At 36.8% G+C, this 18741-nt stretch overlaps 1 protein-coding gene across 1 annotated transcript in view; it reads left to right on the forward strand.

Moving 5' to 3' along the window:
* Positions 1-18741, forward strand: part of LOC134748588 (dynein beta chain, ciliary-like) — a 61472-nt gene that overhangs the window by 16785 nt on the left and 25946 nt on the right. Inside the window, exons 20-42 of the mRNA XM_063683377.1 lie at positions 24-175; positions 480-600; positions 840-980; positions 1063-1157; positions 1789-1956; positions 2757-2926; positions 3298-3517; positions 4250-4414; positions 5095-5268; positions 5903-6051; positions 6350-6473; positions 7109-7239; positions 7316-7430; positions 7621-7845; positions 8041-8227; positions 8476-8654; positions 8915-9110; positions 9916-10126; positions 10610-10751; positions 11014-11170; positions 11368-11608; positions 15799-16000; positions 17000-17224. Coding sequence (XP_063539447.1) covers positions 24-175; positions 480-600; positions 840-980; positions 1063-1157; positions 1789-1956; positions 2757-2926; positions 3298-3517; positions 4250-4414; positions 5095-5268; positions 5903-6051; positions 6350-6473; positions 7109-7239; positions 7316-7430; positions 7621-7845; positions 8041-8227; positions 8476-8654; positions 8915-9110; positions 9916-10126; positions 10610-10751; positions 11014-11170; positions 11368-11608; positions 15799-16000; positions 17000-17224 — 3890 coding nt within the window. The remainder of the gene's footprint in view (positions 1-23; positions 176-479; positions 601-839; positions 981-1062; positions 1158-1788; positions 1957-2756; positions 2927-3297; positions 3518-4249; positions 4415-5094; positions 5269-5902; positions 6052-6349; positions 6474-7108; positions 7240-7315; positions 7431-7620; positions 7846-8040; positions 8228-8475; positions 8655-8914; positions 9111-9915; positions 10127-10609; positions 10752-11013; positions 11171-11367; positions 11609-15798; positions 16001-16999; positions 17225-18741) is intronic.

Raw genomic sequence — 18741 nt, forward strand, 5'->3', positions numbered from 1 at the left:
ATTGAATAGCAAAAATAATTCAGGTGAGGAGGGAGTGGATTCCCCGGCTGAGGAGGAAGAAGAAATAACGGACCCAGAAGAATTAGCTGATATCGAACTTGAAAAGCAAGAGATAGAAGAGGAGAACTTTAGGGCTGCACGTTGGCCCGCATACGTGGAATACGTTGATTCTTTGGTAATAGCCTTCGCAAAATAAGTATTATAATACCCCTTACCTTACCTCACCTTATACCCTAGAACCACCATGGCCCTCAAGTTCAACTTCTTTTGGGTTTGGTCTGAGTTTATCTTCCATTTATACAAATATTTTGCCTTAGACGTTAAAATAATAGTCGTCCCTCCTGAACGAAGATATTTGAGTTAATCTCGGTTGGGAAGTTTTACGGTAACGATTTTCTATTGTTTTCTTATGCAAAAATTTCAGAAGTATGAATTGACAATGAGTATTTATTTATAAACATTACACATTCACTTTTTAGGTGTCAAAACAAATTATGAAAGCAATCAAAAGTAGCATTGATCTTTTTGAAATAAACACGGACTTGGAAAAGGGGCCGCAAGTTGCATTTATGAGAGTTACAGCAGAATTGAGAGATCCAGGTGAAATATCATCCAAAGTATCCAGTCGTCATCACATTTTTATCGTAAATAATTGTTTTTTTTTAATTCTAACCCTTTGAACACCACGCCTATCGTGTGCGGCGCGTTATCGTGAACCTTATTGAAAAGCACGAAGATTGATATAAGGCTGTAGCCGCGCGCGTCGGTTGAAGTCTCTGGCGGTCAAAGGGTTGGTAAAAGTGTCAAAACGTTGTATTCATGGCCTTTATTTTTTCTAGATATATATTTCTCGCCATCGTTAGAATTGGAAGATGAAGATGGTCTCTACGATACACTCCGAGAAATGATGAAAGACATGTTTCTTCAGGCAACTCTTTTCCCTAGAATCGACCCAATCGTACCGATCGCTTCTTATGAAGGTGATGTGGCATTGAAATAAATGTCTGTGGTAGCTTATTTGGCGAATTATTGTTATAATAATATTTGCTCGTGCTATTGTAGATGATATAACGAGGGAAGATGCTTTGATTGACCAGTACCATGATATTCTTAAGAGGATTGAAAATGCCATTAATGATATCGTGACATACGCATCGGTAAGCAAAAAATATCATATTAATAACTTGCCCTTAACGGTTTACAACACCATTGTAAGGCAAAAATTATCAGTCCATAACATCGCCTAAATCATCTTTTTGTATTTTTTTCAGTTTTTAGGACTATGCAGTGGCAATGAGACTTGAATTGTAAATTTGCTTTAATTTGGTCCTACCATTATAAAGAACGCATGCACGCATGCATGCATGAACGCATGCGTTAACGCAATGTATGAAAAATGACATACGCTTAATGCTGCGTTTACCGCGTAAAATAATAGTGTCACTATATTATGTAATGTTAAATGTAATTTTTCCTACATTCCGTTGATAGCATGCGTTCAACGTTTGTCTTTAGCTGTCATTTTGACTTATGTATTTGTAAGAAAGGGATAAAACATAATTTAACTAAACCAGGCCCTTAAAGTTTTCTGAACAAGGGGGGTAAGTGTTTAAATTAGCTTAATACGAGTATGGTAATGCGTTCTTCATCCATGCTTCTGTTTCATTAAGTTCACTTCCTTTCTATAAATCATCTTTAGGCAATCCATAATTTTTTCCCGAGTCTCTACGCGATAAGAAAATAACTTAGGTACCTATGCTAATTATTAACTATCTAACTTTGGTTTAGAAATACGAAAAATACACACCTCTATGGCTAGAGGACAGACAAGAAGTGCTGGCAGGCTTCTTGCAGTACGGCCGCGTGATTCCACCGGAGGAGTTCGACAAGTACGTGTACGAGAACGGCACGCCTCCGCCGGAAACCAAACCGAAACTCCAAAATTACCAACACGAGGTAAGAATCTTCAGCGAAATTTATCGAACTTGAAACTGTCGTGAGTCATACTAACATAAGTTACTTTTACAGTTTAACTCGCTCATTTTTATTCACTGAAACATGTCGTGCGACTTGTGCGAGTAACTAAAAAAAGGAGTTAAAGCTTAAAGTAAAATTTAAGTAAATTTTAAGACTAGTATTAAAAAAACTTTTAGAAATAAAGTCTTATTCGTGGTGTATCCGTTGGTTTCACGGCTAGTAAGAAACTTAGTTCTATAGTTGCTGGTTCGAATCCACGTCCCACGTTGGGCGCCATTGTTAAAAACGAATAGGTACTTAGTGCGGTGCGGTTCGTATAGTTTATTTTATAGCTTGACAAATTCGTACGTGACACTCCCATGGTCCGCGGTGGCAACTCCATGGTGGTGGTGGTGGTTTAATATGTAAATAACAATGATGTGTTGTTATGGTATTATGATCTTACAAAGGTCGACTCGATTAGTTCCTTATTCGCCAGATTTACTTTAGTACGTCACAATCCGAGTATACGATAATCCAACGAAACAAGAATCCGGCGAATTTGGGAACTAACTGACTCGTTTTCTACATCGTCAACCTTATAATTTTAAAACTGAAACGCAACTTAATCGCAACCTTTGCGTACAAGTGAACAATCAGTCTGTCTGTGACGACGAACGTAATGTCACGTTCGAAACGTCAGGCCAATAAAAGTTAGTGCACGCAATTAAGTCCCGTTTCAGTTTTTAAATTTTGACTGAAAATCGTGTTAGTATAGATTAACGTCAACCTTTTAACAGATTGACAAATTCAACGCAATGTATGACGAGGTAGCGGCACTGCCGCGCAGTTACCTCTGCAATGGTTGGTTGGAGCTGGACCTTAAACTGCTCAACCAAGCTATTATGAACATCATCTGCAAGTGGAGCAACATGTACAAACAGAACTTGAAAGACCATGTTATCACCAGGTGATTTTTCTTAAACTATATGTGTTGTTGTAAAATATGTCTTTATCATAACAGGATAAGATTTGAAATGAAATATTAAGTGCTCACGGGACTTGACGGGACTAAATAAATTTGAGAATTTCCAGTTACGAAAGTAAATTTGTTTAGAAAACCAGTACATGGAGCACAACCTAAGTACGATATACCAAAAATCATTTACAACAGGTTATCAAGCGTAAGACACTATTTTACCTTTATTCCGTAATTGGAGCAAAAAATCATATATCAAAATGTTCAGCAAAGTCTTTAAGCTAAAACTAGGTACACAGACAGAATATCTAAAAATCTTCACTCTCGCATATTTCACAAGCTCACCAAAATATTGTTGACAGTTTGAACGAGCTACAAGAATTCATCGCATATGCCACAAAAGAATTATCAGTAGAGCTAGGAGAAGACGATTATGAAGGATTACTGCAAGTCATGAGAGTGTTTAACGAAGTTAAGGCAAGGGTCGATGCTGGCACCGACACCATGTTTGAGCCGCTCCGTGACATTATCTACGCACTAAAGGAATATGGGGTGGACTTCCCTGAAGAAACTTATGAACAGGTTACTTGTTTACTTCAAACTAAGCTGTATTTCATACTCGTATTATTCTACCCTTTGGTTATTTTACGAGAGAGACGTCTGTAGCTGAAACAACCAACAGGGTATCTTCCGATATAAGATTTACGGCATTATTAATAAATGCGTTACAAGATTCGATCAAATTAATCGTTTGTCTTAATTTATAATTTTGAATGTAGGAAAGATTGATTTTTTTGATTTTGAGTGTATATAAGAATGTATGTAAGAAAGGGATATAACATAAATAAACTGCTTGAGACTTGTTAAGCTTTATGAATAAGGGTTTAGTATTTAGGTATAAGGGTCCCACTCTTTTCATGTAAGTCAATTGATAATTTTCTTTTCTCTTCATGCATACAACAGGAATTGCAAAATGATATATCTACTAATCCTTACTTTAGCGGCAGGGTCCGCGGGGATGTTTTGGTGAGAAACATTTTGCATGCCTACAAATTATCCAGCAAGTCTGGGAATTGAATAGCTTTCGCATGCATTTGCTACGCTACGCTACGCATCGAACGTATATCGGCTGTATTTTTATCGAATCTAGCTCGTAGTTTTTTATGCTACCGGTTGGGAATAACAGTATACTGCTTTACAGGGGCATGTGCATGTGAACAGGTATTTTTGCTTGTGCCTAAATTCCATGTGCGTTGAGGTGTTACAACAAAGGCATGTACGACTATTAAATTACAAAATGTTGTATTTGTACAGCTTGATATGCTTCCCGAAAAGTGGCGGAATCTGCTCAAACTGACCACCGTGATGAAGCAAAACGTGGCACCGCTCCAGGCCGCACAGGCGGCGCTCATCGCCAAGCGCGTCGCGCTCGTTAATCTACGCATCAACATGTATCGGGACTCGTTCAGGAACAAGGAGGTACAGTCCGTGGGATAGGATACACAGCTTGAGATACTCCCCAGTGTGACTGATGTAGCTGACTACCGTGATGAAGCAAAACGTTGCGCCGCTGCAGGCTGTGCAGGCATCGGCCTTCGCCAAGCGTATCGCACTCGCTAACCAGCATATACAGTCGCCATAAGATATATCTGATGGCGACTGTACCGGGACTCGTTAAGGAACAAGGAGGTACAGTCCAAGAAATAAAGCATACACTACTCAGCTGAAAACGCTTCCCAACGTGACTAGATTTAGCTGACCACATCACCAAGCGCGTCACGCTCGCTTAACTACGCATCAGCAATATCGTTCCGGAACGAGCACAGAGATGCTCTCCACCCCCAGAGTGATGTCATATTTCTGGCGCGAGTAGTATTGCTTTCTTCTTGTATTGCTTACTGATGTGCAAGTAGAGGGTTCCCAAAAAGTTTTTTTTCGGAAATTGTAGATCATTTCACAAAATTATTGATTTTATAAATAAAAAAAAATACTTTCCAGAAGTACGACATTTCAAAAAGTCTGAGATCTTTCCGTCGTCACATCAGTAATGTTCCTTATGTAACATAAAAGCTATATCTATAGCCATTCTACACTAGATAACTCGTCTGCTCATTTTCTATTTCATTAAAAAACAAGATGTATTTTTTTCACAAATATAGATGTTTTTGGAGAACTGCAAAGAACCCTACAAGCAGATCGATAAAGTAAATGCAGAGCTTATGGTCTTCGAAAACGTCGTGGAACAATTGAAGAAGTCTTCGTCCCTCTTTGACATACAACCGCCCGATGACAAGATCCTAAAACAATGCCGACGAGAAGTCAAAATGTGCAAGGTATTTAAATGGTATTAGATTATCCCCCAATCAAGGTTTCTACTAATAGCCATACTCAACACTGATTTAAACTCACGATTTTTACTCATTATTATTCACAACGACGGGACTTAATCGCGTAAAATAAGTCTTTGTGAATAATATTTAATAACAATACTCTCAACACATGCCGGGAACCCGCTCGTGATCGCTTTCCTTTATAAAGCGGGGAAACGTTAGAATCTGCTACGGGTGTAGCGCTACGAAAACGTTGGCAGTGAATGCGTTAACTGACCATAATGTCGACCTTATTTGTAATTAGGTTCAGAAATAGTCGTCAAACTGTGTAGTGTATTTTGCGGATGTTGTTCTCGGATTTATCTGAGATGATCAATGATCTCCTTAATTCAATATTTCGCAAACAGCAAATATTTTTGTTATAAAATAAATTTTATTAAATTATTAAGAAGATCAACGAGGATATATAGATATATATATATACGAGGAAATATCCAGATCTGGTCCCACTATCGGTCTATATAGTGTCAAGGCTTGGTTATTTTAGGTATCAGTTTTCGTTTAACACAATTTTTAATATAACTTTCATATAACTATATGAATGCATTATTGACGGGTAACTGCGCTTTTCTTTTAGCAATTGTGGGATTATTACAATTTGGTGATGGGAACTATCGAGTCTTGGAAGAAGTCGCCGTGGAAAGAGATCGACGCTGATGGGATGGATCAGGAATGCAAACGTTTTACTAAAGATTTGAGGCAGTTGGATAAGGAAATGAGAACTTGGTGAGTAGATTTGGCTAAAATGATTTTCGATAAATAGCTTGGGATTATGACACACTAGCTGGCAACATTCCAGCGTAGCTTAGCCACGCTCTATATCATAATTGGCTTACATCCCACATTTACATCACTTAAACCCTTAATATTCTTCTGTTAACATAGCTATTTTTGTTACTTTACTACAATTTGTAATCTGAATGAGACCGACGATGTGGTAAATGCGTTTGGAGGAGTATTAGAGTCGTGCTGGTGCGAGGCCATTCATTATTTACGTACAGTAAAACCGCGTATTTATTTTTAGGGAGCCATTCTTAGCGGTTGAAGGTACTATAAAGAACTTGATGACTTCTTTACGTGCAGTCACAGATCTCCAAAATCCTGCCATCAAGGATAGACATTGGGTTGAGTTAATGATGGCCACTAAGGTATTAAATAAATGTTGTCATGTATAAATATTTATACATATTAAAATTAATTTCTCATTTCATTTCATTTGCGTAGAAGTCGATACACTCGCACATCATGATCATCAATACCGAACACGCTCTATCATCTGCGCCATCACCATCCCCATTAAAACATGCGTCCAGTAGCGTTTCCTTTGACGAAATCATTGCCGAATTTAAATCCCTTGAAGACATGGCTAGTGATGTACTAAAAGAGGATCAAGACCACAAATCAGAAGAGGATAACGTAGATAGCAATCTTCAAATAAACGACTTTAGAAGGCGAAAGTTAGAAGAAAATACTGAAATTGGTAGCAAATTCAGAAAATTAAACAAAGTTTACTCAATGGAAGAAATGAGAAGGCATGGAATCCAACTGAAGTCGATAAGAAGAGGATCTTTACAGCAGAAGGTGTCAGATCATGTAGTCATATTATCGGAATTCATACTGTAGATAATTACGTATAGCACATTTGTAAATAATCATACTGTACATGATATTAATAGTTTTATTTTGATAAGTAAAAATACATCTATTGGTAAGTATTAATTTTAACATGTATGTGAGTTCGTTAGTTTGAATCATGCATACCTACTGAATTATTTGCTGACAGGTGAAATTCTCCCTCGGTGATGAAACTACCTTAGCTGATCTTCTAGCGCTTAATTTACATAAATTTGAAGAGGAGGTCAAAACAATCGTGGATAAATCAGTTAAAGAAGCAGCTATGGAGAAAACTCTAAAGTGAGAATAATAATCTGTAAGTAAAGTATATCTACGCTTTGAACCAAGCTGTTTAACAATCTTATTGATTTATTAGGGAGCTGGAAATTACGTGGGCACAACTGGAGTTCGACTATGTACCTCATGAAAGAACGGGAATCAAGCTGCCTAGGGCTAGTGAAGAGCTCGTAGAAATTCTGGAAGACAACCAGGTAATATTGTTATGTAAATAGGGGAATCATTTTTTAGGAAATCGCATACATTGACCTTTTACAGTGATACAGCCTCGATAAAGACACGATTTAGCATCGATAAAGAATTCACCCTTTACGCGCTGTCGTGGAAACTTAATCGCTGTAACAAAATCGTCATGTTTTTACTAACTAAACGTAAATTTTACAGAACCAAGTTCAAAACATGATGTCATCAAAGTTTGTCGGCTACTTTGAGACCCAAGTCACTGCATGGCAGAAAAAACTTGGTATGGCGGATGCCGTGATTGCCATTTGGTTTGAAGTGCAGCGCAAGTGGCAGTATCTGGAAAGCATCTTTGTCGGATCCGACGATATCCGCTCACAGTTACCAGAGGACTCCAAGCGATTTGATAACGTTGACAAAACATTTAAGGTTTTCTTTCAGACTTTTTCGTTTTAATTTTTCTTTCTGTTCGTTCGTTTCTGTATTAATAGTGCTAGGCACAGTGTCGTTCACTCACTATTTCTTTTAATACGACCAGGTAGGTTTTTAAGTACAATTTGGCCCATGACATATGATGAAACATTCTGCTTAAATAAACCTAGACCTGTATCGTGCTATTTACAGGAGCTGTTAAGAGACATTGGCCAAACTCCAAACGTAATACAAGCTACTAATAAACCAGGCCTTTTGGATAAATTGGAGGATTTGATGAAAGCGCTTAACCTCTGCGAGAAGGCGCTTAATGATTACTTAGAGACAAAACGCTTGGCATATCCAAGATTCTACTTTGTATCTTCAGCAGATTTACTGGGTATTGTATGATCCAAATTAATGTATGCATTGAAGGCAGGTAAATAAATAGAAGTGCTATAACCCCGGTCCCCGACAATGGACAAGTGATATCGTCACATATAAACGGAGCATTCACATTTTGGTGTAAAAATGGTTAGCTTTAAAAAATGTGAGCGTGGATATAAGTATCTATGTTGTTGGTTTGATTATCACACTTGTTACTTTTATGATTAGTTGACTCTACACCTTATATTTTCTTTTTTATAGATATTTTGTCTAATGGCAATAACCCACCAGCTGTTTGTCGACATCTAACCAAATTATACGACAATTTGGCCAAACTGGTATTTCCTAATAAAACCAGTAAGCATGCATTCGAGATGATTTCCAAGGAGAATGAGGAACACGTACCTTTTAAGGCCCCGTGCTTAGATTGTTCAGGAAAGGTAAGTGAAGAACAGCAGGGTTATATTTGTATTGGTTATATTTTTCGTCCTCGATCATGACAGTTCCGCACTTAAAAATCCAGAATTATGGCCAAAAGACAATCGGCGGAGTGCTGTACGGGAAAATACTGCTAATAAAAAGTCAGGTGCCAGTGTAACCAAGTAGCGTAGATTTTTTGAATAATGTGTTGTTTATCATCAGTCAGCAGCATCCGAGAATTCTATCATTCATTGGCTTAACAAGAATCTGGTTATCGTAGGTGGAGGTGTGGTTAAACAGAGTGACAGAATGTATGCGCTACACTTTGCGTGATATTTTTGAGCATGCAGTGAAATCGTACGAAGACAAACCTAGAGATGAGTGGGTGTTCGACTGGCCAGCACAACCGGCACTTGTAGGCACTCAAATCTGGTGGACCACTGAAACCAACCAGGCGTTTGAGAAATTGGAAGAAGGTTAGTGTTTATTTTTTTGACATACCGGACGCCATCCTACCCGCCTCAGGCTATCATTAAAAGCAAATTGAGTTACCGAGCTTATATGACTTGAAGAATCTAATGTTTTAGTAAGAGCTCTTTCCCACTTACGTCCAGTTTTCTGTAGTATGCGTGCAGTATCCCGCAAATAGAATGTGTACGTTGCTATGTTAGCACGTATATCTCCTACTAAAACGGGATCCTGCAAAAAAAACGGGAGAACTTTTCCTGAGCATCGTGACATCGACTGATTAGAAACTGTGTCTGATGAAATTGTTACATTAGTAATTACTGTGCAATGTACCCATTTCTCACAGACAATAAAGATTATGATTATGACCGAGTTGAGAGAAGACTCCCGGCCGTTTCACACAAGCTGGCCAAGTCAGCCAAACTTGTGCACGTCATGGGCCCGAAGGTATACAATTATCTACCCAACGAAATAGTTAACTCACACAGCAACACAGTCTTTAAAACAAAACTGAAGAATTGGCTAATCGAGCAGGCTTTCTACGACCATAAATAATTCTACTGCCATAATCCTACAAAATCAGATATGTGGTATAATACTTACCTATGTTAAAATCTACTACACTTTGTAAGTGTTCATTATGTTTTATATTTTCTTATTACGTATAGGCAATAACTCGAATGAGCTGTAACTTTTGTTATTAATATATTATTATGATTATGATTATGATCGACTGATTAGTACAAATAAAATGTTCCTATCACTGGAACTGTGTGCCTATCAATAGTTTTTAACACTATGTTTTTTGTTAAGGCTATGAAAATGCTCTCAAGGATTATCAAAAGAAACAAATTAATCAGTTAAACAATCTGATCGTCTTGTTGCTCGGAGATTTGACCGTTGGTGACCGACAAAAGATCATGACCATCTGTACTATCGACGTGCATTCACGAGACGTGGTCGCTAAGCTTATTGCTGCTAAAGTGGATGCGTCTAGTGCTTTCCAGTGGCAAAGTCAACTGAGGTGACTTAAGGATTTTTTGTTTAAAAGTGATTTCAAAAGTCAAAGTTCTAAGCATTTATTTCAAACATACGAGTATGACATAATATTACGTAATATGGACGCTGCAACCTGCAAGGGCGCAGCAGTCTCATAAATAAATGACAAAGTACCTACTACAATAGTTTCTGTAGAATTATATGAGATCACATTAGTATATCTTAAGTGCTATTTTGCTTACTTTAAGCATAATATTAATAACATTTATTTAATATATAATGAAACAAAATTGTGTAGGTATGTACAGATGTAGTTCATGTAGTGCATAATTGTTTGCCTTTGTATTTTCTCGGAACCGGCTGTATTTGTCCTGCTACTTCAGTCAACGTCAGTACTTTTTGTACCGAGACTGACTGAAATGGCAAGACACGTTCGTAAGTTTCCGTAAAGAAAATACGATGGGAAATATTATGCACTAGGTACATCTGTAGATTATTTTATTTACAGGCATCGCTGGGATTTTAATATAAATAACTGTTTCGCCAACATTTGTGACGCCCAGTTTTTGTATGATTACGAATACTTAGGTAATACGCCTAGGCTTGTGATCACGCCGTTAACCGACAGATGTTACATAACATTAACGCAGGTACATTGGCACAATTCGATTTATATTAGATTGTTTTTCCACTGAGGTGGAGATTAGCTTAGAGACGAGAAGCCTGACAGAACTCAAGACGGATAGACGTCCGACAACTTAAGAGTTATGTACTTTACTTTGGTCATTGTGATTAAATAATTGCACGTGTTCGCCTCAATGGAACGGCAGCCTTTATTTTTTTTAACTATAACAACTCTCCTGTCTTTCATTATTAGTCACACACATGACAAATTATCTGGTTACATTGTAGAGTTTGCATTTGATAATGGGAGGAGCGCCAGCAGGACCGGCCGGAACGGGAAAAACTGAGACCACGAAGGATTTAGGAAGAGCCCTCGGAATAATGGTGTACGTGTTCAATTGCTCCGAGCAAATGGACTACAAGTCCTGTGGAAACATTTACAAAGGTGAGTATTATCTCTAATTATTCTGTATTGTAATTTAGAAAACGTCTTGATTTAACGCTACATCAGCTTGCTAACATATAGCCGGTCAAACAACTGTCTGTATAAAAGATTAGCCTTTCGCTTCGCGCCTACATTTTTAAAATTTCCCATTTTTTCAACTGACGGGAATGGCTTGACAGACATAATATTATTTCTAGGGCTTTGCCAAACCGGCGCATGGGGATGTTTCGACGAGTTTAACAGAATCTCCGTCGAAGTGCTATCCGTAGTGTCGGTCCAGGTCAAGTCTGTCCTCGACGCGATCAAGTTCAAAAAGAAGAAGTTCGATTTCATGGGCGAAATTATTACTATAATACCAACCGTGGGAATGTTCATTACTATGAACCCCGGATACGCGGGCAGGACTGAATTGCCGGAAAATTTGAAAGCATTGTTCAGGTTTGATTTTTATATAAACTAGTTTTGTTAGAATACATTGAAGTGCTAACGGGAAGTGAATATAGAAATTCAAAATGTCAAAATAGGGGCATCAACAAACATGCCCCACCGGTGCCAATGCGGAGTTATGGTGGACAGTCTGGGCCATCACGGCCTCTCATGCAGCCGTAGCGCTGGGAGGATCCCTCGCCACGCCAGCCTCAACGACGTCATTCGAAGGGCCCTTGTCAGTGCGAGTCCCACACACCCCCCCATCAATGGCCTTCTCGCGGCCGGGGGGACGGTGCGTAACAGCATTCGCCCACTCCGTCAACAAAAAAAAAAGGGTCGATGGCAAGAGGCCTGACGGAATGACGCTGGTGCCTTGGAGTATGGGTCGGCCACTTGTCTGGGAAGCTACCTGCGTAGATACCCTGGCGCCGTCCCATATTCCAGGCACCAAAGTTGGCGCTGGTGTGGCCGCATCCTCGGCCGAAAGCCTCAAACGTCGCAAATATGCCACACCAGGTAGTAGCTACATATTTGCAGCGTTTGGGGTGGAAACCCTGGGGCCGTGGGGACCTAGCGCGCGTCGCCTCTATGAGGAGCTGGCAAAGCGCCTTATAGAGTGTAAGGATGGGACCCAAGACAGAAGTAAAACACAAGACTGTCGAGTACAACTGAACTATTTATTCATTAAACTAGGTATATATAAACTTATGAATCTAGGTTACACGTGTTTAAGTGGGGATGGCTACACGTGGAAGGTGTCATATGGTTTGACCTCCATTCCTTATATAGAGGAGAGTCATCTTACATGAGTCTCCGATGACTCTCCGTATATGGCTACATTCCTAACCTAATATGGAGGAGAGTCATCTTACATGACTCTCCGTATATGGTACCGCTAAGCTATATGATCCTTATGATCTAATTACATGTTATTTGAATCCTATAAATACCTAATATTCTATACCTACACTTCATCTCCCTCCTTTTGGAAAAGGAAAAATATATTATTGAATATATTTTTTCTTTTTTTAAATTTTTATATTATTGTTTTTATATATATTTTTTTACACTTTTTTTTTTGACACTTTTTTTTATAATTATTTATCCATAACACAAAAATAATATTCATATGTCTTCCACTATAGTGGAAATTTTATTTTAGTATAACCATAATTATGCTAAAATAAAATTTTACTTACATGTTAAAATAAAACCATTAATAATACAAAAATCTCTTATCTTAATAAAATTAAACTTATTTGATAACAAAGTAATTCTTAATTCAATCTCCTTTTCTATTAATTCTCTTATTTCTCATTGTCATTGTCATTGATTAATACGCGTATTTGTCACAATCCTAGGTACCTTAAATTACACAGGTTTTTTTTCATATTGTCAGTATGCATAACTTTTCATAGTATCGTCTTTCCTATTAACTTGCAAGAAAATAATGTTTCACAATTTATTTATTTATCTCTTTCTCTTTTATGACGTCTTCACATGCTTATTATGTTTATTATTTGTTTTCATACTATCTCTTTTATAAAGCATGCACTGTATGCGATTCTCATTGCAAGGGTATACAGCATAATTATCTATTCTGTAGCGCTACAATATCTCTTCAATATATCATATATTCACTCATTTATTATTTTATTCATTATTTCTTTCAGGATACAAGGTATATTTTTATTTTTATTACTTTCTTTAGTGCGCATATATTATTTATACCATTAATTATTACTTAACAGGCAGTTCTTTTAACACTTCCTTTCTTTAACAAACATACCACGTGTCCAAGGACCTTCACGAAAGGTAGCTCGACCGAATCATGATCAGGTAACAAGGATTTCGTGCCTGCCCTTGTATCCCGGTGTACCTTGCTACTTGTTTTAATTCGCACAACAGTTCCCTTCGGGCCACTGAAGCTAACGAATATCATTATTACCGCTCTCATTATTCTCATATAATCCCTTTTAAAATAATTAATTTTCCTCATAATCTAAAAACAATTATTATCCGCTTCATATTACTTACAAACCATCAAAACTACAACATATAAGGATTTAATTCGCTCTTAGGTGATCAGGCTAATTGCATCATAAAAACTTATCTGCTTAGCTTTGCCATCTTTAACACAACTTTATAAACCTCACAATTTCAACCTTCTATCTTCGCGAATTTTCTCTTTAAACCAGTCCTTTATATTGTAATAACTTCATTTTCTAAAATAATCATTTAACTTCACTTTACAAAATGTTACCTACGAACATTTAATTTTCCATATCAGATAGTAAAATAATATCAAGTTTTATTTCATAGACATATCATAATATTTAACCTTTTTTCGTTTAATCTTTGTTACATATATGTATTCCACGTTTAATTTTTCTATATATATCACTTATTTTCTTCCTCGTTATTTGTTTATTATGCATTCAAGTCCGTGTTAACAAAGTCAAATCCGGTAAAATCATATCTTCTTACTATAAGTATCCTATGTATTTTCCTTCATACTTGACATATATCTACTTAATTTACCTTATAATAAAATAAACATTATAAAATCAATAAATTTAATGCATTTCGCCTAAGAATCTATTAAGAAGAAGTTAAAAGAATGTAATATTTCTATTTTTAAATTTATTGAATCTACATCTAAGAATTTCTTGTTTTTTTTTTTAATACATTTTATTAACCTTAGATATTTGCAATTTAAAAAAATAACTACCCTGAAAATACAGCTTGTTATGACAGTCAAATTAAATATCCACATGTACACTCTTAAAAAATAATTAAAATCTCGAACACAATTATTGAGTGTACCTTAATATAATAGGAGTCCATTTCTTCTTGTCTATTTGGGTCCACTTAGAGTCATCCAGCCGCGCCCACAGCTTTCGTTACTGGCTAGCAATGACCGTCATCACATACACATGAAGTCTTGGTTCGCGGATTTGCACAGAACTTTATCCGAATAGTTAAATCACGTTTTCACATTCACGCTGATAGATTTTTCACAAAAATAGTTTTATTTACGTTATATTAGCAAACCGGCGCTGGTATATCACTTGCCTTCTTGTCCATATTATGTCTTGCTTTATTTAATTTTACGTATGTTTATCACTAGAGTCCACTTTCCCACACATTATTTTAGTTTATTTAAATTATTGTTTGTTTTTCACTTTCAGTTTTTGCTTTTTGATATTTTAGTTTTTCACTGTTTTTTTTTTCTTGCGAATGTCCACATATTAAGAGTTTTAAATTATTTTCTTGAATTATTTACTCGAAATTTTGCCATTCAAGCGCGCCCCGCCAGTGCAGAACCACCTACTGCACCGGCAGGCGCCATATGGCGTAGACTTTACGCCACTGGCAGGATCGCCATGTAAGGATGGGACCCAAGACAGAAGTAAAACACAAGACTGTCGAGTACAACTGAACTATTTATTCATTAAACTAGGTATATATAAACTTATGAATCTAGGTTACACGTGTTTAAGTGGGGATGGCTACACGTGGAAGGTGTCATATGGTTTGACCTCCATTCCTTATATAGAGGAGAGTCATCTTACATGAGTCTCCGATGACTCTCCGTATATGGCTACATTCCTAACCTAATATGGAGGAGAGTCATCTTACATGACTCTCCGTATATGGTACCGCTAAGCTATATGATCCTTATGATCTAATTACATGTTATTTGAATCCTATAAATACCTAATATTCTATACCTACACTTCAAGAGGCTTCTGGTGACCAGAGGGCTGGCCAATATTTTGCCCAGCGGATTAGCATTGCTATCCAGCGGGGCAATGCGGCCAGCCTTCTGGCCACCCTACCGAGCGAATTCGACTTAGGCCAAATTTTTTATTTATAAGTTTTTTTCATTTTTAAGTGTTTGTGTTAATAAATACAATGTCAAAATAGGTAAGTAAGTACTATAATAAGGGATAAGCGTTCATATATGTATTACTGATACGGGAAGATAAGATATTTATAAAGACGAGCAATTATTTTGGCGCAGTCACTCGTCCACCCCTATTCATTTGGTTGATGTTATGAATTATGAATGTTATTATGAAGCACATGATCCCAACTTACTAATCTTTATTAAATTTTAAAAGTGTGTTTCTTAAAAACCTAGAGGATAACTTCTTCATTGCCTAATTGCGTGTCAATTAGTCCTCTGTACGCAGACCCTGTGCCATGGTGGTACCAGACTTCGAGCTGATCTGCGAAATCATGTTGGTCGCCGAAGGTTTCCAGGAGGCCCGATTGTTAGCGCGTAAATTCATCACGCTTTACACATTGTGCAAAGAACTGCTATCAAAACAGGACCACTACGATTGGGGCTTGCGGGCCATCAAGTCTGTGTTGGTCGTTGCTGGTTCGCTGAAGGTACTGTATTATTTTAAATTAATACCATGTTCAAATCAGTTAGGGTCAAACGGAAGTTCACCTTGCACAAATTCGATGAGAGATAATACCTTTTCCAACCACAGTTTTTTCTGTATCCTGTCGTGTTTTAGTAGCACCTAAACTCAAATATTTATATCAGTGGGGCGGGGGAAGGACCATATTATTTCATATATGGCCTATCTTGTGCTCCACTGCTTGTCAAAAGCCTCCCCTTTTCTCCACTACTCGTCACGGTTTTGGTGCATGTTCCCGCCAATCGCTGCAAAACTTTCATAAGCTCTTTAAACTAAGAATCAGTTAGCCATACCAAATACCAAGTTAGCTATGTGTAGAAAGGGACCTTATTATCAATGTATTATAATCACAAATAAACTCCCCGACAGTATAAAACAGGAACCGAACGATAAACTGTTTAAAAATACGCTTAAAAAGCTTCTTCTAGTGAAAGCATATTACACAATAGACGAATTTCTAAATGTTTGGTACACTGGAATAATGCTATGTACTTACCCAAATTGAATTAATTAAATTTTATTGAAATATTATTGTAAACATTTATTGACATTCATGCATTCTCTAAAATGACATATAGTTAATTAATATTAACCATATTGTTTCACATTATTTAAATCTATTTATAAATTAACCTGGACATTTAACATTTAATATTTAGCATAATTATTTTATTATTTTACTAATTTTCTAAACGTACTTGACATTTAACGTTGCATAAACGTCGATAAAATATAAAATTATAAATATAGATTTTATTGCTATTTGTATGAGATGCATGTAATTACCTAGACTTAAGAAAAATTGAGTCCCCTTACCTACCATCCTCATACTGTAACACCTAATGTATTATGAACATGACTGCAATACAATAAAGAATAAAGAAAACTTTCATAGCTACTGTCCATTGTACCATATAAACCATGATTGTTGTCATTTGATTTTTTGAGCATTTTTATTCCCTAGCGAGGTGACCGCTTAAGGCCAGAAGATCAAGTGCTCATGAGAGCCTTGCGAGATTTCAACGTACCCAAGATTGTGACTGACGACACCCCTGTGTTCATGGGCCTGATCGGAGACCTGTTCCCGGCTCTTGACGTGCCCAGGAAACGGGACTTTGAGTTCGAAAAGCATTTAGTGGAGGCCGCCGTAGAAATGAAACTACAGCCTGAACCGGGATTCATCTTGAAGGTGAATATACAATAGACCTGTACCGATGGCTATATTTTGACCCCTAGGTTATAAAAATATTAAAGTCAATTCTGTTTTCGCTTATGAATACTTTGTTAAGATGTAAATCTTACATTTTGTTTTGTGTCATATATATAATTTGCTTTTCTAGTAATTTGTTATTTTGTGGTAATTATTTTTTATTTTGAATTATTTTGGAGAAAAAAATATTCGAGAGAAAACATGTAACTGTGTTGCATTGAGGATAGTGTTTTTAGTGTGAAAACATAGTTTGTGTCAATTACGTCCACTGCAATCTGATACTATGTCATAATATTCTAAATGACACAAAAAAAAATTAGAGTTAAAAAAAATTACTTAGGTCGAATTTAATCGTTTAAATAGGTCCATTAAATGATTTTGTGTCTTATTAAGGCATAGCTTCATGAGATATTTGATGATTTTGTTGTAACAGGCTGTCACCGTTACAAAAGAATATTAAAGATATTAGAGTTTACATCTTATTAATTTGAAATGCGGGATAAATAAGATGTATAAATTTGTGTCACTTGCATCCACTGCATAAACAAATATTACAAAAATATTATTTGCGTTCAAACGAAGCTAGCGGGCGGTCTGAATGGGCAACGGAGGCCGTGCAGGGTGGGGCCGCGGCGTGACCTTGCCGTACGCAACGCATGTTTACTTCGCCTGTGCGCCAAATTAACGCAACTTATTCAAAGAAGTTACGCAAACAACACAACAACAAGCAACAAGCAAGCAAAGAATGCGTCGAATTATCTTTTACCTATTTAAAACTCATAGATATTGTACAATGTCACCATTATGCAAAAGAACTGTAAGTACATGTTTGATTTGCGAGCGAGCTGGCAACATTGCGCAGGGAAATCTTAAAAATATCGCGTTTACGTGAACGCCACATACATTTGTGACAGTGATAGGGAAAAGGTACCACTAAAGTAAAATTTGGTTATTAATACCGTGACTTTCTTTCATTCTTTGATAAAAAAAATTGCTATTTATGCAACAAGTGCGGAAATCATCTTTACGCACGTGTATCATACAATGTTTTACTATGCATTATGCGAGTAAATAAAAAAACATATAATGGCAAATAAGTTTAATTATTAAAAGGAGTGTTTTAAATCGACACGAGTTGCGAATTACCTATTCGCACGTGTATCGTACGTTTTACAGTACATATGGCCCTTTAAACTTTCGACATATGCACGGTAAGTGCTCTTTTCCGCACTAGTGCGAGAAAGTAGCACCATATGTTCTGTAAAAAAAAAAAGAAAACAAAAAGCACTAGTGCGGAAAAGCAGTACTTTCCGCACGATATGGCTCCGTAGGAAACGCACTTTTCGAGCACATGCATTGTAAAAAAATATATAGGACTGTATCTCCTAAACCATGCGTCGTAGCGCAAAAATAATAAAATTTTCGTTCCCCTTTATGTAACCCAAAAGTAATACATGAAAAATACAATGAAAAAAAAAGAAACAAAATCTTTATAG

Source organism: Cydia strobilella, chromosome 16 (genome assembly GCF_947568885.1).
Source record: "Cydia strobilella chromosome 16, ilCydStro3.1, whole genome shotgun sequence".
NCBI lineage: Eukaryota > Metazoa > Arthropoda > Insecta > Lepidoptera > Tortricidae > Cydia > Cydia strobilella.